The following is a 24,830-nucleotide window of genomic DNA, read 5'->3' as shown; positions in this document are numbered from 1 at the left end:
CTAGGAACAGATGCAACAAGACAGTTTAAACCAATGTTGTCACTTTCTTAGAAAGAATTTGGTCATTTTTGTTAAAAGAAAAGGTAAAAATTTGAGCAGAAAAGAAGAGAAGTGCAAGATTTATGTCTTCTTTCCTTCTGTTTTGACAGTTGAACAAACAGCAACATTTGCATTTCCCTCCGACAAAACCAAATGCAAAGTGGGAGTTCTACAATGGCTACCCCCCCACAGCCCCCCCGCCCCCCGCCCCCCGCCCCCCGCCGCCACCCGCCCAGCTCTTACCACATTGTAGCAGGACTTCTTCTCCGACCCAGTGAAGTGATACGGGTCCACCGTGTTGCACCTCTGCATGTACATCTTGAACATGTTGTTGATGTGTTTCAGCGACATGATGCAGACGGCCGAGTTCGGAGTCGGCTCCGGAGAGTTGGGTTTTCCTCTGGCGAAGGCGGCGAACAGCACGTCGTCGTCCTCCTCCACCTTCAGCTGCTTCTGTAGCTCGACATCGCTGCCCACCTTGGCGACGTGGGCCGCCTGCAGGATGTTGAACACTTTCACGTCTTCTGTGGAGCGTCGCCGCCTCTTGTCGGTGCTGATGCATTCGAGGGGCATCTCCACGTAGCGGCGGATCACCAGGTCTGAGGAGCACATGCGAACGATGCGGGTGTGGTAGGCCCGAGAGTTCCTGCTCACCCGCTGCACGGTGAGGAAGTAGGTGAAGGGTCCGCTGTGGAAGGAGTAGACGTAGCGCAGGTAGTACTTTCCGCGGAGAGGCGGAATCAGGTCCATGTACGAGTGGTTGGAGAAGAACGTGAAGCCATTTTGGCTCGTCTTCATCTTCCGCAGAGAAAGTGTGTGGTGATGCGTTGCGTTCTCCGATACCTTTTCTAAACCGGGGATCTCGGAGTTCCCAACAAAAAACTTGATGACGTTGCTCTCCACATTGAGCACCTGAGAGCCTGAAGGGCTGACCACAACATCCGAGTCGCTGGGTTGACCCCTGCCTTGCCTCACCTTGTCAGCGAAGCAGTACACCTGTTCGTCCACAGTTTTCGGGCTCATGTCTTCATCATCCAGGACGTGACGGCGGCAAACGCCGTTGTCTGCCGAGCCGCAGCTGTACAACCCTTTGTCGTAAATGTTCTCCACCACCAAGGCGATGTTGTGGTTGTCCACCCTGCTGCCGCCCCCCGTGCCGGTCGGTGTCCGGCCGCACGTCTCGTTGGCGAGCAGTGGCCCCGTGTGGTACTCTGAGAGCTTCGTGAGGTTCGGGGCCAAAGCGAAGATTCGATTCACAGTCCCGACATAGATGATCCCTTCCAGCGTCACCATGTTCTCGATGGGGAAGTCTGCGGTGAACGTCGGGAGCTCGTAAGTCACCGAAAGGTTGAGTTTGCTGGTCTCTGATGATTTATCACACTGACCTCGCGTACTGGGGCACAGGGCCCACAGCAGCGTGACTGCATGAAGCCAACCCGGATTCATCCTGTTCCAGAAACAAGAGACATGAGAAATGAGTTGGTGAAACATCCCAGCAGGAACACACAGACCTCAAAACATTCATCACAGATACCTCTGAGTAGGTGGCCTTAATTGTCTGGAGTGGAAAAAAGGCGCAATCTGTGCTGAATAGGGACTTCTGACAAGAAACAAGAGGGGCATCGAAATCCCTTTTCAGACTCATCAACAGGACTGTGTCGGGGTGTGAAACCAGGGTTTACTCACTTCACCACAAGCAGTGAAACCAGTCATACTGAAGTGACTGCAGGCTTTATGGTGACACAGAGCTTTAATATCAGCCTCCTAATCATCAGCGCCTCTAACCCTGAATCCACTGACCCTAGAACAACCAGCGGCGAGACTCGGCTGAGCACTTCTGTGGCGCTCCAGCTCCCGTTCCCCAGTGACCACAGCGCAGGGCAAAGCAGTGAATCACCCAGAGAGGAGCCCACTGCGCAGGGAGACGCAACCACGGGCCTAAGTTTAGACAGCAAAAGCCCAAGGGAGAAGAGATAAACTCGATTAAAACAAAAGAGGTGGGAGGGAGAAGGCAAGAGGGAGGGAGGTGGGGGGGGGGACCGTCCTGCGAAATGATAAATAACCCCAGCGACTAAATGGTAATCCACTGGGAGATGCTTTTAGTGGAGGGAGGGAGAGGGAAAAAGGGGAGGGGGGAGAGAAGAGCAACACCAAAGCATTTGCAAAATGCGTATTTGCATTCCTCCAATTTGGATGCGGTTTCCACACAAACCCAACATATAAAACATAAACCAAAACAAGGCAAAAACATCCAGCACACTGGGCTCAGTCTTTATATTCATGCCTGCGGTGATGCATGAACTCACTCTGATTCCCCTGGTGCATATTTTGACTGATTTATAACTGAAGTCTCCTTGTTTTTTTTGGCATAAATCTGAGGGAGAGAGCTCAGTCTGTCATCCAGCCACAGTGTTTTAGGAAGATTTAAACTAACAGGTGCTTGTAGGTAAAGTTTCACTAATAAGCGGCAAAGACATGAGGGTTTGAGGATTAAAGTGATGTAGGAGACAATAAAACCCAAACCAAAAACACTCTTTAAGGATCTTTGGTAGTTTCTCAATATTAGAGTCAGTTTTCCTTCATTATGGAGGATGGTGAGATGAGTGTCGACTAGTTTTGGTCTAAAATGATAAGAAATAGGAGGCACATTACTGCGCACCTGCACCAAACACATTACATTTACAGCATTGCAGTTTGTTTTTTTTTTCCTTTTTCTTTTCTTTCAAAGGACAAAAGGCGGTGGAAAACGGTGAAAATGTTTTCAATTTGAGAGGAAAGTGACTCACGGCCTCAGAAAACACAGATGGGAAGTTGGTGAAAAGGTGTTAGGAGCCAGTAAAAACATTAGTAAACGCGCTGTGATACTGTAATCAGGAGAAGAAGAAGAGGAGGAGGAGGGAGAAAGGCGTGAGGAGTTTTTCAGAGTCTCATCTCATCGCCGCGTTTTTACGCATGAAAGTCACAGATCGAAGTTAAACTGCTGAATGAAAAGAGAGAAATGTCGAGAAACTGAGAAAAAAAGAAAAAGAAAAACTCACCTGTTAGCGAGCAACAGTGTTTTGTGTTGGTTCAAATCATATTCCACTGGTCTCTGCAGCAGCGGCACTTTTCTTTTTTTTTTGACTTTCACATCAAGTCCGAACTAATCTTTTTTCTTTTTTTCTTAATTCTGGAGATTAAAAAAAAAGAAGAAAAAACTCAGTCCGATATTGTTTCTTCTTAATGTGACTTCGCCGGTTTTCCACTCAGTGAAACTCTCCGGCTGAAACCTGTGAGGCTCCTCTCTGCCCGACTCACTGACTCACTGGCCGGACGCGTTCAGCGCAAACACGCCGCGGATCTCGCATCTCACGGCTCCTCTCGTGGCGCGCGAAGCTCCGCCCCCTTCTCGCCAAACTATACGTGACGTATCCAGGTGCTGCCGCTGCTCAGTGGTCTCCTCCGTGTGTGTGGAGTTCAGATCAGACAGGAAAAACTGAAGCTGACAGTAAATTACAAGTTAGTTAGTGATTATCATGCGGCACAAACCCACCAATTACAACTAAATCACTGATTATCAGAGAAACACAACTGCTGCGCGCTTTCATGCATTTATTTATGTGTATTTATAGATTATCACATGAGCTACGGCCTCACACAACTTAAATTCTCTCTTGTAAAGTTTGATATCTACTCTCATGCACTAAAGGAAGTTTAAATTAAATGGGGGGTGGCTTGGTTTGGAGGGAAAGAGGGTAAAACAGGCCACATGTAGAAAGAAAGTTCTTTCTTCTCCAGCTTCCACCTGACTTCTCCTCCAGCACCACCGGTGAGTCAGACTACTGGTTGTCATGTTAAAACGGCTCACTCGGCCATAAATAATGATCTACGTTATAAAGGCTAAACCAACTGTGTGTGTGCCTCAGCCATGAATCACAGCGGGCAGCAGAAGAAAAAAATTCCTTTGTCCCACTTCCTGAAAAGGAGGTACAGTTGGAATGAAGACTGGAAACCCTGATAACAGAGTGTGGATGTAGAATTAATAGGTGCAGAGCTGTTAGGAAGAGGCACAGCGGCTGTTTGCACTCACTTTCTGACAGGACACACACACACACACACACACACACACATAGTGACATGTGAGGGTTTAACGAGACAGACAGACAGACAGACAGACAAGGGGCAAGTGTGTTGAAGTGGGCGGATGAGAGATCTGGTGAAGTCTGTGACATCTTCAGCTTAGATTTTACTCAGTACACGGATGTAATGAGTGTTTGTGCGAGGTGAAGTGTCATTACAGAGTAATTGTTTCCTCTCTCCTCCTCTTTTTTTTCTCTCCATATTTTAACAATACTCCACGAAGCTCATCTGCTTTTACGTTCACTCTCAGAATCAAAACTGACCAGACTGACAAGATCCCACAAATTCATCTGCCTTTCTACTTTATAACTTCCCTGATTTCCCAAAGGAAAACACTGTTACCTCTGACACGACACCAGAGAGCCCTTAAACCATCACGGTGCGCATCATCAACCTTTACTTCACCTTGATTGACTACTGCAGAGGAATCTGAGTCGAGTAACAAAAAAAAAGAAAAAGAAAACCGAAAGCAGCCAAACTGCGTATTAATAATAAATAAAGAATGGAGCAGCTGTATTTGAACAAGATTTGGAGGAGAAGTTATAATATATTAAATAGCTGGGTACACAGAGGGATCCAAATTTAGATGTGAATTCATGAAATTAGAGCTCAGACACAAAGCCTGTCCTTCTTCAAAACGAGCCGTCAGGACTTCCTGTAACTTTGCGATGTTACAACAACAAAAGCGGTGACCTGGACCCAAACATCCAACTTTGCAAGATTTGGTTTCTCTGACTGTTTACCTGAAATCTGCTATATATTTTGTTTCTTGTTTCACTGTATATCAAAACATCCGGTAAAACAAAGAGAGAGTGTGTATGTGATGTGGGACCTTTAAAGCATAAAGTCTGGAAACAGCCAGTCTGGCTTACACGATCTTTAAGAAAATAATACAGCAGTTCTTGGTTTTATGGAGGTAATGTGCCGGACTCCTCGACGTTTCACTCTCACAAGAAGCCACTTTGTTCACACATGAATTCTGTGCTGTATCTCCTTCATCTGTACGTGATGCTGTTTTATGAAGCAATCGTCAGCTAAAAGCCCCAAAAAGTTCTGTCATAAAAGCTCATTGTTCGAAACTCCCAGAGCGACGACCTAGAAGTTTCATGAAGCACTCCTTCGCTCTGTGTTTGTCAGAGCAGCCGGAGTTTTGTCTTTCCCCAGGGCATTTTCTGACATAGTTGCCAAGGGGTGTGTCTGACACAGGGTGTGTGTCTGTGTCTTACTGTATACCCGAGGGGTGTGTATGTGTGTGTGGCTCCTGTGGTGGTAAACTCTGCAGTACTTTGGCTCTTGTCTTGACAGGGAGCAGCAGCAGCAGCAGAAGATGAAGAAGAAGAAGAAGGAGAAGAGGAAGAAATGAGAAGAAGAAGAAAGAAAAGTTGGAGTGGTGGTAAGAATCATCACTGCTGGAATGCAGAATGTGGAAACCCCAAAGTGTGACACAAGCTGTAGGAATGATCTGCAACTTGCAACCACAACACCTGCAACACAACAACAACAACAACAACAACAACTACACACTCTCTATCTTCTCCTCATGTGCTGCACAGTGGCAGAGAGAAAAGCATGAAGATGAAGACTAGTAAATGCATGCATCTGACTTGTTATGGCGCCATCTGCTGGTTCTCCAGTTACTGTTATTCCCTTGAGACGCGACGGGAGCTTCAGGTCCAGGCTATTGAGCAGAAAGTGAGGAGAGTAATCTCACAGACAAAGGTGAGGGATTATCAGAGAGGAGCAGGGCTGCACTCGGTCTTGATATTACTGTTTCTGTCGACCACTCCCGTGCAGCTAAACCTAGTCCAAAGGAGGTTATTTATCACCTGCGGGGGTCAATACAAACCCTGCTGACCAGGACAGTAAACTCTGATTGATGCTCTTGACCCATCAGAGGCCCCGGAGCCGTTCTCATTCTGCAGATGGACTCGTTCACCTCTTACTGTTGCTTTAGCTCATGCACAGAGTGGTGATTAAGTGTGCGCCGCCTCCATCACTGTGAGCCGTGCGTCTTCATAGACAGGCTCCTTCAGCTGGATCATTACTGTTCATGACAGATAATGACGGAGAGGCTCATAAAAGGTCACATGAGAACGGGAGGGCGAGGGAGGGATTTTCCAGCCGGTGCTCTCGTTAACTCTTCGCGAGATGAGAGAGGACTTCTGCTGACGAAGGCTGCTCGCAGGTATAAAACGTAAAGAGGTATTACAGTTAGTGTCTGGGTTCTACAGTGAAAAATGCTGCAGTGAGATTTTTCTAGGTGAGAAAAGTTCATGAAAAACTCATCTGTCTTGATGCGACATTGAATTATGCTCTTGATGTGCAAACTATGTCTAATTTATGAAAAAGATTGCCAAAAAAACCTCACAAAGCAGTGATGACTGCTTTGTTGTTGTGACATCACAAAGTTACAGAAGTCCTGACGGCTGGTTTTAAGGCTCAGTTTCTGAATACAGGCTGTGAGCGTTTCTCTGTGGGCTGAGGCTTTGATACTTTCACAGTATTAATATAGAAGCTAGAGCTGAAAAAACAAAGCTGTTCTGTAGGAAATTCTTGAAGTCACTGCAGCTGAAAGTTAAAGATTTTGTGCACCGTGCTGAATGCAAGCTGTTTCCTACCTTGACTGAACCTCTTGCTCACGACCTCGCCACTGATCAGACCACCGCGCTACAGCTCCATATTTTCATGCCGGGAGAGATCAGTGCTCCCGTCTTCCGTTACCTGTGTGCTAGATAAAGACACTCCTAATGAAAAAGGAAACCAAAAGATTACAATCTCGTGCATCACGGGAAATGGTTACAGCAGCAGGGCGGGCAGGAGCGCCATCAATAAGATTCTGCTGCATGTATCTGCCGATCTGCCGGACTGAGTCACAGCGGCACGGCTCATATTAAGTCCCACTGACGGCCATCAGTGGATGTTAGGAATATAATGAAGTATCAGCTCAGGAGAGAACACACAAGGCAAAATTCATCCACATCTCCACGGTGAGAAAAGATTCATGTGGTTAAGTTGCAGTGTATTAGACAGATTTTAAGACACTTAATAAATATGCACGTATCTCAAAGTTTCACAGACCAGATGTCTTCGCTCTCTGAATCTATTAACTGAAAACCTCTCCTCTGCTTTTCCTCCTGACATGTCAGAAGGAAAAGGTCTTCACTGCTTCCACTGTGCCGGAGCTTTGCTTTTTCCTCCTGTTGTGTCAGTCTCACTGTGTAAAACAGTTTATGTGAAGCCTTCAAGAGCTCTTAAACTCTCCAGTCCCGGGGTCCTGGTTGTTTATCTGAGGAGGCTTTGACTAAAATAAACCACAGTCAAGTGCCGGTGAAATCACAGCACGACATCTGAGCTTTATTCTGCACGTACATGTACTTTCTTCTTTTCCTCTCCAGATACATTTATGCTTATCGTCCTCTGCTTGCGTTATTTCTTCACTGCAATACAAACTGTAATCTGCTGTAGGTATTTCACCTTCAGTTTGAGATCCAACTCTAACTTCACACTTTCATTTGATATAAATCTGATTTTAATTGTGTGGATCTTTGTAGAGGATGTTGTTGAGGATGTTTCTGATTCCATTAATAAAAACATAAGTCAAGACATTTTTCCTGGGTATCACCAGAACAGGTGACATTACTGATATTTTTGGAATAAAGATTTTTCCACAGTGTCGATAGCACAACATTTCAATGAAATATATTGTCCCCGACGCGACAGACGTGATGACACTGATTTAGTCACAGCCACTTCCTGAGAGTTCATGTATTTGCTGTTCTCTCGCGGGCAGAAAACGATGCGTTAATGTTTCCAGTTTGTCTCAAAATACACAGAAGAGGAAGCCACTTACAGAGAAGTAAAATTCAGTTACAAGTGTGTTTAACTGAACAACTGAGCAACAGAAGATCAACACATGAAGATTCACCCTCTGAGATTTATTGCGCTGAGTTGTGGTAGAAGTGACAGAGTGCGCTGACTGACGGAGAACCAGGTGTGCTGGAGAGGGATGAACATCTGTAAGGAGGGGCTGGTGTGGCTGGTGGACACTGAGCCGGAGGGGATGGACCTGTGCCAGCAGCCTTCCTCTGGCTTGATGTCATAACACACTTCATCACCTTCAGTATGCGCTGCTGCAACAGCTGAGAGAGCGCGAGGCCAAAAATGATGCAGATTGTTCCTCTGAAAATGTTGGATGGCGGTGTGTGTGTGTGTGTGTGTATGTGTGTGTGTGTGTGTGTGTGTGTGTGTGTGTGTGTGTGTGGCCAAAGCAAATTCAACAGACTGGAGCGAGAAGAATATTCTGTACAGGACAACAGAGGAGTAAAACACAGCAACGCATCACTGGAAATATTAATATTTAATCACAATCCCATGACTTTCCAAGTGAGGGATTATATTTCTCAATATATTGCGTCACTCCTGGTCTTTTGTTGTATCTTACATATGTTTTATTTGGCTGCTAGGATCATATCCTCTCAAGGAGCTCTAAAGAAATCAGTTAAAAACAAACTATTTCTAATGAGGAAATGCACCTGAAAAATCACATTAAACAAAACAATAAAAAAAAAAATATCCACGCACAGTAAACACTATATCTTTTCAACTGATTTCCGTCTTCTGGACAGAAGAATTGAGACACGCTGTCCTGCAGGCAAACAGCCGCAGAGCTCATTGTGTGGAGTTTGGGGGCGAACCAGGACAGAAGCAGCTTCCCTGAGGGTTTGTTTATTGAAACTAAATAAAGAGGACATGCTGGAGAACACAGACGGTACTGTGTGTGTGTGTGTATGTGTGTGTGTGTGTGTGTGTGTGTGTGTGTGATCCAACTCAGAAATGAGTTGTCTGTTAACAGATCAGCGAGGCCAGAGCTCCTCTGCACAGCTGACGAATGTGCAGTCATTCAGCGCCCACTGATGGTGGTGAGCCGTCAGCAGCAGGCTGTACTCTGCAACGACACCTCAGACCGATGCACATGAGCGCAGTAAACACAAAAGAAGTGAGCACAAAACAAAGGATTTCCTCTGACTTTTTCCATCCAGGGATCAGGGGCTTAATAAAAGGTTTCACCTGAACAAGAGCCTAAACAGAGCCGAGGTGACGTACATGTGAAAGCATCCTCTTAACCACCATGTTCAGGGAAGGTGAATGTGTCTGCTTGACGTATTTTGACAGCAACAAATCAAACAGAATGACTGAGAAGTCTCTGTCTAATCACCGCTGTGTGTGTGTGTGTGTGTGTGTGTGTGTGTGTGTGTGTGTGTGTGATCTGTCTGCTGCGAGAGAAAACAGCTGCTGAAGGTGTTTCCCTCCAGGTGGTGAAAAGCCACAGTGTCTATGTCACCTGGTCTCTTGTCTTTCCACTGATGAGCACAGCTGAGTCATTCTGACTGAAGGAGGAGAGAAGAGACCGAACGTCATGTTTGTTGTTGCATCTGTTTTCTAGTTGCTGCCTCACTGTTTTGTTTTGTGGCTGTGCAGCTAACAAAGGGATAGTGTAGTGGCACTTTAGAGAGGAGGTGTATCCCAGCATGTGATGAGGATCCGTCTGAAGCGAGCGGGTAAACCGGTCAGCACTGACATAGTGCTCTAAAAATAAAAACATCAGTGATGATTTATTTATGTCAAACTGGCAGAACCTCTCTCCTCTGGCAGAATTATGAGATACAGCACGACAAAGTTACAGTAAGTTAAAGGATTACACTTTTTGACTAAAGGGTTGTTCGTGGTTTGGTCTGTTTAAGAGAAAAGTAAATGCCGCAGCACACGATGACGTTCCAGACAACAGTGTTTCAACATGACCCCGCCCCCCCCCCCAGGTGCACAAAGCCAGGTTGATAAAAGGGAGGGATGCAGAGTGGAGGCTGTTGTAGAACTGTATTCATGCACACGCACATACTAATGTAACGTCTGGCTGTCCACATACTATTGGCCACACAGTGCGCACATGCATTTCTGACGTTATTCCACTAGAGGGAGCTGTCGTATTGTAAGAGCTGTCATGTATCTGAACGGTGCAAAGGTTTTGATCCACAGGTAACATTATTCACGTTTTACACCTTTTACTTTCATTTCATTTTCACTGGATGCTGGAAAAAAAACACCTAATGACCAAACTCAGACTAATCAAAGATATCAGACACTAGTCTTCATATATATTGGTAGTTTAATGTTGACCTGCACATCTGAGACCATGCATTTTTTAATGTATTTTTCCCACTACAGGCTTCTGAAACTTGCTTGAGCTGCGTAATCCACCCCAGCGGACATGAAGTCTATGTTAACATTTGTCACCAAGTTACAGAAATCAATGGAAGTCAATGGCAGGTAGGAAAAATACATTTAAAAAAAAGCTAAAACACAACAACGATTGATTGTGTGATTAATTCTAGACCCCTCCCCCCAAGTTTCACTGTTTCACTGTTTGACGGGAAAGAGATTTGGACGTGCAGATGATGTTAGACAGAACAGATGAACTCGCCGCCGCCACCACCGCCACCACCGCCACACAGAGGAGCACTGAGCCCAACAGCTTCTGTACCTTCTCACCCCGGTTGTACCAGGTCACTGCCATTAGCTCACCGTCCAACCCTGTGATCTGTGTGAAGGTAACAGGGCCCGTCTCTGTGTTCTCTCATCCTGCTGTTATGTCTGCTTTTAGTCCTGAGCAGGTTTCTCTCTGCCAGGACCTTCTGCTGCATCCGGCTCTGTTGTGGTCCGGTTAGTCTGCGGTGTGATGAGCGCTCAGACTGTTGAGGTGCTTTCAGTGCTTCAGTTTTTTTTGTTTTTTTTGGGATGTTCAGAGGATTCCACAACCAGATTTTTCCTTCGACTACTTTCTCTCCTTTTTCTCTATTATCTATATATTGACATTATTTGGTTTTAATAGGCTTTTCATCAGGCGCAGTTTGTAGCTCCCATGAGTTATCTTTACATTACATTACATCACACCTCTGGACACGTGTCTCCTTGACCAACGTCACTATAATTACAATTAAAATAACATTGATGTACATTTACTTCTTCTGATTCTAAGTATTTTCATCTTTTAACAAGTTTTACAAAAGATTGTCTTTAATCTGCAGCAGGAATATTTTTTTTTTACAACGCAAACTCACTGAACTTGTCTTTGAAGATTATGGAAATGGCCAAAAGTATGTGGACACTCCACTCCACACATTATTGTTGGTTTGAACCCGTTTTGTGGATTAATGTAGGCCCCTTTAGAATACAAAGATATTTTAGCATTTTCAGAAGAGTGAAAGTTGCAGAGAAACACCTGTAGTTTTGGACTGACATGTTTAATCTCACATGAATGTAAACCGTCCATATACTTTCGGCCGCCATGTAGTCTAGCTCTGTGACTCAAATGCTATAATAAAACATGAGAGGCACAAAGTAGGGCCAAGCTACTGCCAGATTATCCTCATACACTGACACAAAATCCTGGAGTCAGCTTGACTTCTGCCCCTTTTCTTTTGTATCCGGTGTTTCCTTGAAAATAACCTTCGAATGATTGAAACAATAAACCATTGTTAAGTCGACTCGACTTCTCAACGTGTTACTGTTACAGTTTATAGAGCAGCCCAGGCTTGTATTCAGGCTGCGTAATTACGTGACTGCTTTTGGTGTAAATTAATTTGAATACAGTCGAGAGACTTGACTCCAGCCCTGTGAGCATTACCCAACACTTTTATTTGTTTCTCACGTAACCATGGAAATGTTGTGCCAGACTTGGAAAAAAAAACACACACACACACACACACACGGCTATGAGCAACACTGCAGGCATTAAGGCCTTACTAACACAGGCTCAGATACTGCAGAGGTTTTTGGAGGGCACTGCTGCTGGAAATTATATTTCAGCTGCTCCAGCTTCAATATTATGTCTTTTTTTTTTTTTTTCCACATGTAGCTTCAACTGGTTTGTCCCTGCAGTGCACATGAATGAAACCAGTCTCCAAGTATCTACTGAGGATCATTACACAATTAGATTTGCTATGACTCAATATCACAAGTAAGAAAAAAAAAAACGAACAAATATTCCTTTGTTAGTATCTGACTTTCATCTAGAGGCACATGCTAGTGATCCATCCTGGTCATGAAACTGTAGGAGAAAAAAACAAAACAAAAACAAATGTACACTGGATTATATTAAATTTTTTTTTTAATGTGCACAGCGTTATATTATACAGTAAAAGCAAGGAAGGAAAAAAAATCACTTTTATAAAAATATCACCTTTCTGAGCTTAAAATACTCATTTCAAGAAACAGGTGCTATGATATTACCATCCCTGTGAAAAGACAGCAGGTAGACTGAAGGTGACGGAGTCAAAGCGAGCTTAGTGTCTCTATAAAACAGAACCCCCAACCCCAACCCCATTCCAACCCCACCCATCACTGGGGAGGGAGGGGTGTGGGGTGTGGGAGGCGTCGGTTTGATGCCTTTCAGCATCGTGTCCACAGTCAAGAAGCAGGGCAGCAGAACAAATTCATCAGGGGAAGTACAAACAAGGGGGGTGGGGGCAAAAAGTATGACCAGGTAACAAAACAAAACAAAACAAAAATGCATCCAGAATCACACATTCCACCTCACATTGTCTTTATTCCAATGCATTAACCTGCGTAAGTACCACAGTGCCCAAGAAATATCTCCACACACGCACACACACACGCACACACACACACACACACGCGCGCACGCTCGTAACTGCACATCTGAAGTGCAAAGTGTGCAAAAGTAGCTGTTAGTACTGTACTACCTTTGCAAAATGAGTTATAGAGATTTTCATTAGTGCTATTCACTTACAATACTTTCCCATAGATTAGTGCACTGGAATGAGGCCATAGCTTGTGAAGCTGTATTTTCTGCACAAACACCCATACAGTACATGTAGGATATCAAAAAAGAAATGGCACTGAAACTAAGCCCTCAAAGTTCTTCATTTTTATAGTGTAGATAAAAAATTTTTAAAAAAAGCATTCACTACGGAGCTGCGTTGCTGCGCATCCAAAAGCACTGAGCTTCACTGAAAAATAAAAGGTCTAACGTGGAGTGAAAAAATAATAGTTTTAGTCAAATTCAAATGCTGACATTCTCTGTCACACGCTCATGTGATGATGAAGATGATGGTGATGAAACCTGCACTGAAAGGTTTTTGTTTGAGGCGAAGTAAGAAGCTGAGGCTGAGAGGGAGCGAGCCGAGATGCAAATCGTCGCTGCATCATCGGGCGGCGTGGCAGGCAGGCAGGCAGGCAGGCAGGCGTGGCGGTGGTGGACGGCGAGTTGCTGGCAAGGTGACGCAGGTGCATGCAGGAATGAGGGCAGGTTCAGTGTGTCAGACTGCTGGGGAAGCAGGGCGAAGGGGTGGGGAGGGGCGGGAGGTGGGAGGTTGTTTTTTGGTGGCTTGGAGGTCATGTGGGGCCCGAGGGGGAGGGGCGTTTGCCGTTGCTGCTCGGCTTGTGGGGTTGTTTTGTTTTGTTTTTTTTTTGCCGAGTCAGACAGAATTTGGCAGCGGCCTTTCTCTCTCTCTCTCTCTCTCTCTCTCTCTCTCTCTCTCTCTCTCTATGCTTTGACCCTCCCAACTCCAACTCTTGCATCCCACCATCCCGCCCCGCCCAGAGCACACACACTCTGACATCCCCTCTTCACGTGAATCAGTCGAAGTGATGAGCTCTCCACAGAAACAGTAAGAATGGAAGGACTTAACATCATGTGGCAAAACTAACAGAGGACAGATGGAGCTTGGTTGCCTGCTTGACAATAACAGTGAAGAATAAAAAAAAAACAAAACAACAACTATCGAACACAAACAAAACAACAACAAAAACCCAGGAGAATGACCCTTTGATTTCCTGTGTCCCCCTCCCCCCTCCCTGCCCCACCCATTTGGTTACGCCAACACTGGTGAGAAAGAACAGTTGGTGGAAGATGGCCACGCCCCTTCACCTCCAAACATCCCCCGCCCAGCTCTGGAAACGCCTCACTTCTCGTTTTCCAGAGGTCCATTTTTTCTTCTTCCTTTCCGTTCCGACTTTTTGTCATTTGTGTTGCTCGAGCCCTCCCCTCCTCCCTCCCCTCTTTCCGTTAATCCTCCTCCTCCTCTTTATTTTGGACGTTACACCTCCTTGGACATGCGGACCCGGATGCTGCTGAAGCACTTGCCCATAGCCTCGAACAGCGGGTCGCAGAAGGTGTGCACGCAGATGGAGTAGACGCGACTGACGCAGTGGATCTCGATCAGGTAGCTCTTGACGCACGGCACCACAGCCCAGATGTGCAGGAAGGAGAGGATGGCGAAGAAAATTCCCCAGATCAGCGCCAGGGGGATGCCCACCAGCGCCGTCAGCAGTCGGTAACACCAGTACTTGGTGACGGTGAAGGTGGTGAAGCTGGCTTTCCACACGCCGTCGAAGCTGTAGGTTCCTGCAGGCTCGGCAATCACGTCCTCGAAGTCCACCTGAAGAGGAAGAAAGAGAAACAGTGAGAAAACGACTGAAAGCTCTAGAAACCTATTAACAAATTAGCTTCTTACACTGCATTCGTGTGGTGTCGGAAAAATATGTATAATAAGAATAAGAACTCATAAAGTCGGCGAAAATTTTGGTACACAACTTGCCGAGTTGTTGACGTCATACACGCCAAGATTTCCGCTCCTTTAAAGAGGATATTTGTAAGTTTACTCTGCCGTCGAACACAGTTCCCTCCTGGGAGCAGGTGGTCTTTATCGTCACTTGACAAGAGCTTCAGTCATTGTTGTTTTTACAATATAAGAGGTTAAAATACATCCTCTTAGCAGAGCTACTATTCCAGGGCAGATTGGAGGCTGCAATGAGTTGCTATTGAAAAGTGATGAGACATGCTGGAGCCAGCTAGTTAGCATGCTAACTTCAGTAGAAGAAAAGATGTGATAAGAGACAAGAGTTAACTTTGGTGTTACTTTCCACCACCGGCGAGTAAAACAATGAAGTTTGATGCTGAACTCACAAAGTTTCTTCTAGACTAGTAAACAGCTGTTAATGCTAATGTTAGCTATGTAGCAATAGCAAAACTTACAAATAGCTCCTTTAAATCTTTTTTATAAGGTCAAGACTGAACTTGGCAATTAAAATGCAGGTCAAATAACAACTCAATCATTTGATTAATCACATTTCTTGGAATGGCTTTTATGTGAGGGTTAGCGGCCCATGACCTCAAACGGCACAAGCACAAAAAGGAGTAAACTGGAGAAATGGCTCCCTGGTGACAAAAAGTATGATGGTCACGGGGGACGAAACAGCCTTTCATTTACAAACAGAAAGCAGGAAAATGCAAAAGCCACTGACAGATTTAATATAGAGTAATTCAGACAATAGTGACATCAGATGTCGGTTAAAGTTATACCTCTGTGGTTAGAAATTAGATTTTCTTCCACATTCACAGTATTACTTTGAAGTATTTCCACTAAAGACATAGTCTGAATAATGAACAAGTGTAACTGTCATAAACAGAAATAAATGGTACTTTCCAGTAAACAAAAAACACCCCCACATCATTACAACCTCTCAAACGCCTCCATCCACTGCAAACAGTTATTTCCCAACAGTCCTGATGTGCTCCACAGGAAACCATCACGCCAACTCTACAGTCCTTAAAATCTAAGTGTATTATTTTCACCATAAATCAGCTGCTTCGCTCACTGTAACAGTAACATGTCGGTTCTACCTCTCCCCTCGCAGTGACTGGTACACAGTCTAACTTCCAACATCTGCCCCACCCAAAATACTGATTACCACAAAACGCTATGTCTGGAATCTGTTTCGCTATTTGCAAATCATCTCAAGGACTTTAGTCTCCAGAGCGTCTTGAAAACTTTTCCCTCCACTATAGATAGATAGATAGATAGATAGATAGATAGATAGATAGATAGAAAGATAGAGATGGACCAGAAGTAGCCAGTGAAACATTGTGAGGACTGTGGTTGACTGGTGGTTTAAGAGGACCATGTCACTGTCTGATATATCTAAATAATTATCAGGCTAAATCCAGTTCCTGTAAGCTTTTACATTCGCTGCTCTAAACACTCAGTGTGTGGCACGTCTTTCTTTAGGAAAAAATCCTGTGATGTGGTTCACATTTTCTGGTTTGCGTGGAGGAAAACTTCCAAGGTCAGTGTGATCATCAGTGATGGTCATCTGGTCTGCTGACAGTGTTTGATCAACAAGTGATCTGTGGGACCCCTCCTCCTCCTCAACATTAAGGTGAACCAGGACATTGTGCTTATCCTCACTGTAAACACATCTTTCAGGCCTTTAATGGGACGATCCCAGCAAGCCTCCATGACCTGACCAGCGCAGTTTAAGAAATGGAGCAACAAGTGGCAACTCACGCACTGTAAACACAATGCAGACTCTCCCTCGCTCCCTCGCTCCCTCTCTCGTCCTCTCCACAGGCTTCGGAGCGCAGGTTCAATATTTATTTTACAGTTACTTAGAGACTGTGTCTTGTCTAACACACCAGTTGGGGCTACTGGCTGTTAATGGCTGTAATACCAATAAGTCATGTAGATATTATCCAGTGTCACACTGATGGTCAAATGGAAAAGTGAAGTGCTTCGTCCGAGTGAGACTATCCACTGTTTGGAGGACGTGATGCCCACTTAACACAAACTGACTCCTGACATCCAGAAACAGCACATTATGGTTTATAATCTCACCATCTTAGATCTTAGTCAGTTTCTAATTTGTAATTTCATATATACACATTTAAATAGAGATGATTCTCATTATTTAAATTGTATAGACTACAAAGCTCTCCATCTTACTGAGGGAATACTTGCTTCTTTGCTTAAAGTTAGATGAGAAGATTGATGCCACTCTCATATGTGTCTGTTAAATATTAAACAGGATCCAGCAGCTGGTTAGCTTAGCTTACATTAGCATAAAGACTAGAAGCAAGAGTAAACAGTCATCCTGGCTCTGTGCAAAGGTCAAAAAATCCACCTAGATACCAGCTAATCTGAAGCACAGTGATTAACATGATACATCCTGTTTGTGTTTTTACACTGTCTTGGCATAAAGACTATTTCCAAGTTTTATGCTAAACTAAGCTAAGCTAAGATAAACATCTCAGTGTAGCAGTGTAGCATTTACAATAATCATCATATTGAAAACATATATTTATTTATGTTAAGGCCAAATTGCATTTATAATATATAAAAAAAACTTTATTCTAACAACCCTTATATGTAATACACTATTTGTGATATAATTTTCACAAATAAGTGTGCAACATATCTCAGGGCTTAATTGCATGCTCTTAGTAAACATCATGTTTTCCAACCCTGGATGTTTTACTTTGGAGCAGAGCTCTTCCAATATCCCAGCAGTTACATTTTTTTTTTTGCCTTGAAACAGCAGCTTGTAAGTGCAATTCTTTTACTCCCAAGCTGCAGCATAAAGCCTCTCTCACAGCACCGACTGGCGGGACTCACTGCAGCCTTATAATATAAATCTAACTGCAGCCACAAAACCAGTGTGGCGTCCATTTAATTTTTCCACAGCTACAAATTTTAAAGTGGACCCACTCTGCGCCAGTTTCCAGAACTTTGATTGAGACTAAATGAGAGCCTTCTGCAGAGCGGCACAAACACAACCACAGCAGCATGGCGGAGAGTTTCAGACTTCATGAAGTGAAGCTGTTTGTTGCTATTTTCCTTCCAGCGTTTTCAGTTTTCTAAATACTTGGTGGGTATGTAACATTATGAGGAGACTCCTTTTGTAAAATACTATTTTATCAATTTGGATTTTTAAATTACTGTGGTTAAAAAAAATAAATAAATAAAATCACAGAAATAAAAATATACTTTTTATACTTTAACTGCAGCAGCTGCGTTACGAGTCAAAGAGTGGACCTCTGCGGTCATATCAGAGGTTTGATATGAAACAATGGAGTCTCGGGGTCGGCATGTGACCAGTCGGCAAGGCAACTGTAGTATTGAGTAAATAAGGCGATGTGCTATTTCTAGAGCTCCATCTCAAGGCTGTCAACTATGCTTGAATAGACAAAGTGGGTCTCTGGAGGAGAAGGTCAGAGTGTGCTGCATTAATGGACTCTTTTGTTGCTTCGAGGGCTTTGGTAGTCAGGGGAAATGTTTGCTTTGGTTCAGGGGAGAGATTAGGATGATTGGCAGCAGAGACATAGATGACCAACGGGAACAGACAAAGGAACGTTTCACTAATTAAAGCAGGAGTTGTTTTCCATCTAACACTGTTTAATTAAAGTGTACTTTTGATGAAGAAGTCGTCCTCAATAACAAAGGGACCACAAATTTATATCATATTAGATCTGTGACTCACTGACCGAGGGTCCGATATAGTATAAAGGTAGACGCCCATGTCTTTTTTTTAAAATTATCAAGCAGGTCTAGGTTCTAAATGATTATTAAGAAAGTATCGAAGCCTCAGTCCACAGAGAAACGCACACAGCCTGTATTCAGAAACTGAGCCTTAAAATGAGCCGTCAGGACTTCCTGTAACTTTGTGATGTCATAACAAAGCAGTCACTGCTCTCAAAAATGCCCCAAGCCCCGCCCATCCGGACCCACCATCCAACCTTGCAAGATTTGGTCTCTCTGAGTGTTTACCTGTCACCGACCTGTTGTTACTAGAGCTCCAGAGAGAAGCCTGAGTTAGGAGGTGTAAAACTACATTGAGACGGTTTTTGGTTCTTAAAGCCACAAATTACAGAGCAGCACTTCAAATAAAACACAGGGAAAGTGTAAAATATTGGACCTTTAAAAAAATGCAACACAGCTTTGCATATATTTTTGAGATATACATGCATCATCAGTTCTTGTTAAATTTGCATGACATTTGGATGGAAACAAATTTCTCTGCAATGAGTTTCATAAGCACCAGATGTCTCAACCCACAGAGGAATGTGTAATCGTTTAGTCCAGATAAAAAGATAGACATCATCAAAACTTTTTTTCACACATTAATAAATCGATAATCAGAAAAAAAACCAGAATGAGGCAGCCAAGTAAAAAAAAAAAAAAAAGATTGGCAGTCAACCAATCATAAGCTTTGTAGCCCCAGAGGGAGTGTTTCATTCCTTACAGTTTGACCCTCAGGACCTGCTGGCTCTGATGCTGGAGCTCAAACTTCTCACAACTCCCTCTCAAAAATTTTCTCCAGTGGGGGCATTTTCACTCCACTCTGACTATTGGACTCAAGCTCCTCCTCTCTGCTATATAAAGACCCACGACTCCTCCAGAGGAAAAAAAACCTCTCTTCGCAGGGCTGACGCCACATGCATGTCAGTAATGGAACTTGTTTGATGTGGCCAGGTGATTGAGGCCAGCTGCAGCAGCTACAGGAGAACAGCTTGTATTCCTTTGATTGTAAGAATGCAGTGCACATGCGTGTGTATGTGTGTGTGCGTGCGCCTGCGTGCGCATCCACTCAATATATAATATTGTCTGAATACACACAACACACTTTTACGTGTGAGCACTGTATGTGGGTGGGTGGGGGGGGGCGTGTGTGGTCACGGAGGGATTGCAGGATGAGGATTGCTGGAAGGGATTCCCTCTGCTTGTGCTTTTCATTGGGGCACACCGAACACACGCTTCCACTTGGCAGAACTGTTCCATTGACCTCAAAGCACCTCAAAGCCACTGTATACAGCACACTGTAAAAACCACAGGATCGTTTGTTCTGAAATCCAGAGGGAGGCCCTGATCTATATGTGTCACAAGCTCCTCAAAATACTGTTGGAGTTTGTTAAGTCTGCACGAGGGGAATTTCTTTAAAAGGAGATATTTGTAAGTTTTGCAACTGCTACACAGCTAGCATTAGCGTTAACAGCTGTTTGCTCACCAATCTTGGCAAGAGCTTCAGCCATTGTTGCATTTACGACCCAAGAGGTTATAATACACCTTCTGAGGAGCGCTACCTTTTCTGGGAAGCCCGGACGTTACAGTGACTCAGTATCGGAAAGTGACGAGACAGTCCGATCAGGCTAGCTGGTTGGCATGGTAACTTCAGTAGAAGAAAAGAAGTGATAGAAATAGAAGCAAAACATTAGCTTTGCTTTCCACCTCTGGAGACAGCTGTTGGTGGGTAAAAGAATGAAGTTTGATGCTGAACTCGCAACGTTTCTTCTAGACTGGTAAGTAAACAGCTGTTAATGCTAACGTTAGCTATGTAGCAATAGCAAAACCTACAAATAGCTCCTTTGAAGAACTGTCTCGTTTGTGGTATACAGCTATTACAAAGAGCAGTAAATGGAGTATTAAGATTCTATACAATACCACAATGTAAAACCACTCCATGAAACGCAAAGGTACATTTTAATGTAGAAAGTAGGTATCGGAAAGACAAACTTTGAGTATCAAAAGTAAAACTGTTCTTCATGAAGACACAATGGCCCCTGCCAGGTTTATTATGTATTATAATATTGAATTATCATAACTAATCCATTATGATGTAAGTAGCATTTTGATGTTGTAGTGCTTGCTAATGCTAATGCTTATTTAATACATATTCAAACCGTATTACTAGTGACTGCAGCTGTCAGATAAATCTTTGGATTTCAGTAGATCAACATTAAGTTTGTTAATAGTTTGCACTTCTTGCAAAATGTACTTAGTAACTTTCCAGCTCTGGTGACAAGTTTAGAGTCTCAGCCTTTCAACGTTTCCCTGAAGCAGTTTTAATTTTTACAGTGCACCCGCATGTGATTTCAGATAATTTCACCAGCGGTCTGTTGAGTTGATTAGAGAGGGGTGGGCCAATCATAAAGCTGCATTCTATTCTGAGACTGGAAGGAGAGTCTGACTCACTGTCACAATGGAGGAGAACGGGGAGGGAGAGAAAGCAGCGAGCGGTGGAAGACGTGGAGAGACAGAGAGAGAGAGAGAGAGAGAGAGAGAGAGAGAGAGAGAGAGAGGCAGAAGAAAATGGGGAAGTTCATTTTCTTAAAGAGTGCTCAAAAGATTAAAATGAAGAAAATGAAAATTTCCACCAAATTCATATTCCCAAAAAGTCTTTGCTGCTGTTCAGGGAGAATACAATAATCCAAACTCTCCTTTTTAAAACTGTTCATGAGGCAGAGATGGTGACCATTGGCAACACACTTTTCTTTTTTAAATACTACAATACACAAACTGTACCTTTCATATGTTTATCACATGTGAAACAATATGTCACATGGGGATATTTACATATTGGTTTCACATGTGGTTTTCAATCATTGCACTAATGATGTAGGGCATCTCATGTGAAATAATGTTTATGTCTTTATTTTGCCAATAAAGCTTCATTGAACTGAACTGAACTGAATCTCATGACAGGCAGCAGCCTTCTAATCACTCCATCTGCAGGAGTAGCTTTCCAATCAACAAAATCAATAAAGCCAGACTGTCACTTATCATTTGGAAGAGGACAGGGGCCAATAGAAAGCAACACATGGATATTTGCTACCCTGACGCAACTACAGGAATGTAGGGAGGAAGGGAGGGAGGGAGCAGAATGGGAGGAAAGAAGGGAGGAGAGATGTGGGGAGTGGTGAGGGATATCCCCTCAGACTAACTAGCAACTTGGGTGTTTCACTGTTTTAATAAGGCAGAGAGTAAAGAGTTCAGGCATTTCAAAGAGCTCACCCCTCCTGTCCCACGCAGGGAGCCGTTTGACCCCACTCTGATGTAAAAAACCTGCCCCAGCTGGAGAGGAGGGCGGCCGGGCTCAGACTGCTGCCATGCAGGCGCGTCAGGTGGCTTCCAGCGCGCCACTACTCTGCTGCTATAAACTCTCCCCCTGTGTTAACTTTAAACAAAATAAACAGTCGGTATTTATGCGGCCGGGCTGCTCTCTTCTGGAAAGAATTCTACTTTCCCAACAGCAAGGCGTGAGCTACAAGGACTGTGGGAAACGTGTGTTCCAACAACAGGAAATTCGTAATGTTTCCTCTGTTGGAGCGAGGATGTTCACGTTTCCAAGTCCGCTGCTCTGACAGACGCACAGACATTTACGCATGTGAATGTTTGCCATTGTCTCGCCACAGTGAGTTTTAGTATATCTGCAAAACTTCTTCCTAATGGGGGGGGGGGGAGTAACACAACTGGAAAAGCAGCGCGCAACTTGTGCGCACAGAGAACCGAATGCGCCTCTGACGCGCACAGCCGCACATAACATCAGTTTGACAGCTCATAGACTTCGGTGCTCAGTTTATTTCAGTTTACTGTGATTGTGAGGCGAGTCCACTTAGAAACAAATAAAGTGCAAACTCTGCAACAGGTGTTTTGTTGAAGTTACGGTTTCAGGTGCCGCAAAATAGACCGAAAGCTCGCGCTTTACCCCCAAAATTTAAAGCTCAAAAGTTAACAGTCATCCAGGTTTGACTCACCTTGACAACGTCGTCGTTTATGTGCTTGGGGTCCCGGTTGACCAGGTCGATCTCTTTGGTGTGGATATCCTCCATCGTCTTCTCGTTCAGACTGTCGTTGTCCATGTCTTTATTGTTGGGTTTGTATATGTTCCCTTGCTTTCGGATGAACGGCGAATGCAGAAACTCCTGTCAGGATCCGGAGGAGGCAGAAAAAGAAGAGAGTGAGGAGGAGGCGGAGGAGGAGGGATAGTGTGCAGTACGCTGAGAGGGAGAGAGACTGGAGCTGCGAGTTACCAGCCTGCCCTACAAACAGGGATGGGTTTAAATGAATAGAAAGTGAAGCACCACACCCCTCGAACCAGCCGCAAGGGGTCCTCACCACCCAGAAAGAAATCTAATATCCTGACAGTTTATTTAATAACATGTACCTGTGTGCATGGCAACAGTTTTAAGACATGCGTAAAAGCGCATATTCCAAATAAGAACAACTTCTCTCTTTTCTGAATATAAGATATTTTTGTTATTTATAAACGAATAGAGTTTATCATCTATATTTGTTATCCGACTTGTGAATATATGTTCATATTTAATGCAGAAACATGTTTGGTTTCCGTGTCCATCGCTTTAAAAAGCGTGTGCGTAAAGACTCCTTTGGTCCCCACAGCCCTACATGTGAGTCTTTCACGCGCACTCGTTAATACGCACAACCATATGGCTTCATTAGTCGTTGTTAAAGCACGTGCGTGATTCATGACTGAAATCTTACGTGGGAAAAAAGTTTGTGGGTTTAGTCTTCTTTGCGCTTTTACGCACGAAAATGTGAAGTCTAATTTGATGCGTAACACAATAACCGGTTACTGCGTTAAAGATTGTTTTAGCAGGTAAAAGCTCACGGTCTCATGTTAATGCGCACTGAATGGTTCTTCACATTCCCTCACTTGGTGTGGGAGACGCGTTCATGACTAGGTGCCAGAAAAGAAAAAAAAAAACAAGCAAAGACAGACGCTGGAACAAATATCAAAATTTCTTTCATGGATAGAGATAAGGAGCGAGAACAATCAGCTCCTTGATGAGGACAAATCCGTGTCTGCATTCACCATAAAAGTAGGGCCAGCAGTAAAAGGAGAGTCATACTGTACCTCCTCTGTTTCGCCGTCCTTCAGTCCTCCTGTCATGCTGTTCCTCAAGTTTGAACAGTTTACCGCGGTGAAACAAGACTAGAAGACAATATAGGAAGCTGTGTGGGAGGCGTGGAGGCAACACTGAGTGGACCGGGGCTCCTCTCAGGAACCTGCAGTGATCTAATTCCTGCCCTTTTCGGTGAACGTGAGTGGAATTTAATGCCAGAGCAGTGAGGGAAACCTCCGGTGTTCCCTCTGGTCTCTGGAGCGAGCTCTACGCAGCCCGGGAGTCACCTGTGAGCTGAGACGGCAGAGCCACAGTTTAACCTGCCCGGCTGGAGGAGAGACTGACGTGATCTCAGACTGAAGGGCTGTTGTAATTTGTGTGGAATTACTTTATTTGGGGATCATGGCAGAGAATAATAACCACAACAAGGTGTGGATCCTTACGTGCTGCACCTTAGTTCCAGTGAGACCAATTCAAGTGGTTATAATGGATTAAAAAAAGCCATCAATCAATAAATAAATTAAATTAAACGAGTTTTCAGGACCAACCAGAATTCATTTGGCTGTTTCAGCAAAGTCCTGCCTATCACCAGCTGCTTAGTCCAAACTAATACTTTAAACCTGGATATGGTTACTGTTGTTTTCAGCTTTATGAGGTTGGGAAGCCAAGCTGGTCGCTCTGGTCTGTTTACATTCTTACTCACCTTGGAGTGACACCAGCTGGCACACTCAGCTGATTTTATGCCAGTAGATGCGATAGGTGCAATTTGTGGGTGTGTGTGTGTCCGTGTGTGATGGGTGCGACCCTGAACGTCTGAGAAGGTGTTTTCACTTCTTTTACAGACTGAAAACAATCTTTTCATTTGCTTTTTATTCAGTGCAAAGAAACATGATCAGAGAGTTTTGGCTCATGTCCAGTTTTTGTTTTCTAACACACCTGAAGTTGACTATTGTGTTAGATATAAACTATTAATAAAAACTTTTCTGTTGCAAGGTTGTGAGAAATCAGTTCGGCTTGTTTCTTTTCCCTTCTTTATCAGGCAATACTGCAGTTATAAATGTTGCTAATCCATTATGATTGCTCTTGATTTTCTCTGTATCTTATAATGTAATATAATATAATAAACACCAACCAAAGGGATTTTTTTATGACCTGGCAAGTTCTTCTTAATAACAAG

General features: G+C 44.0%; 2 protein-coding genes across 3 annotated transcripts in view; both read right to left on the bottom strand.

The window, feature by feature from the left end:
- met (MET proto-oncogene, receptor tyrosine kinase) overlaps positions 1-3,425 on the bottom strand; it is a 66,218-nt gene extending 62,793 nt beyond the window's left edge. The window contains exons 1-2 of one of the 2 annotated variants that reach the window (XM_056387098.1): positions 3,078-3,425; positions 283-1,486 (exon numbers count right to left, since the gene is read on the bottom strand). In XM_056387098.1, the coding sequence (XP_056243073.1) occupies positions 283-1,485 (1,203 nt within the window). In that variant the 5' untranslated portion in view covers position 1,486; positions 3,078-3,425. The remainder of the gene's footprint in view (positions 1-282; positions 1,487-3,077) is intronic. The other variant, XM_056387097.1, reaches the window with a different exon arrangement.
- An 8,879-nt stretch (positions 3,426-12,304) lies between these two features.
- On the bottom strand, positions 12,305-24,259 carry cav1 (caveolin 1). The gene is made up of 3 exons (XM_056387936.1): positions 23,665-24,259; positions 22,544-22,711; positions 12,305-14,615 (listed from the first exon to the last, which is right to left on the bottom strand). The coding sequence occupies exons 1-3, from the start codon at positions 23,698-23,700 to the stop codon at positions 14,274-14,276; spliced, it is 546 nt and encodes a 181-aa protein (XP_056243911.1). The 5' UTR covers positions 23,701-24,259; the 3' UTR covers positions 12,305-14,273.
- Positions 24,260-24,830: the final 571 nt, after the last annotated feature.

Source organism: Seriola aureovittata, chromosome 10 (genome assembly GCF_021018895.1).
Source record: "Seriola aureovittata isolate HTS-2021-v1 ecotype China chromosome 10, ASM2101889v1, whole genome shotgun sequence".
Taxonomy (NCBI): Eukaryota; Metazoa; Chordata; class Actinopteri; order Carangiformes; family Carangidae; genus Seriola; species Seriola aureovittata.
Note: the sequence above shows the minus strand (reverse complement) of the source record. Positions and strands in the feature narration are given on the sequence as shown.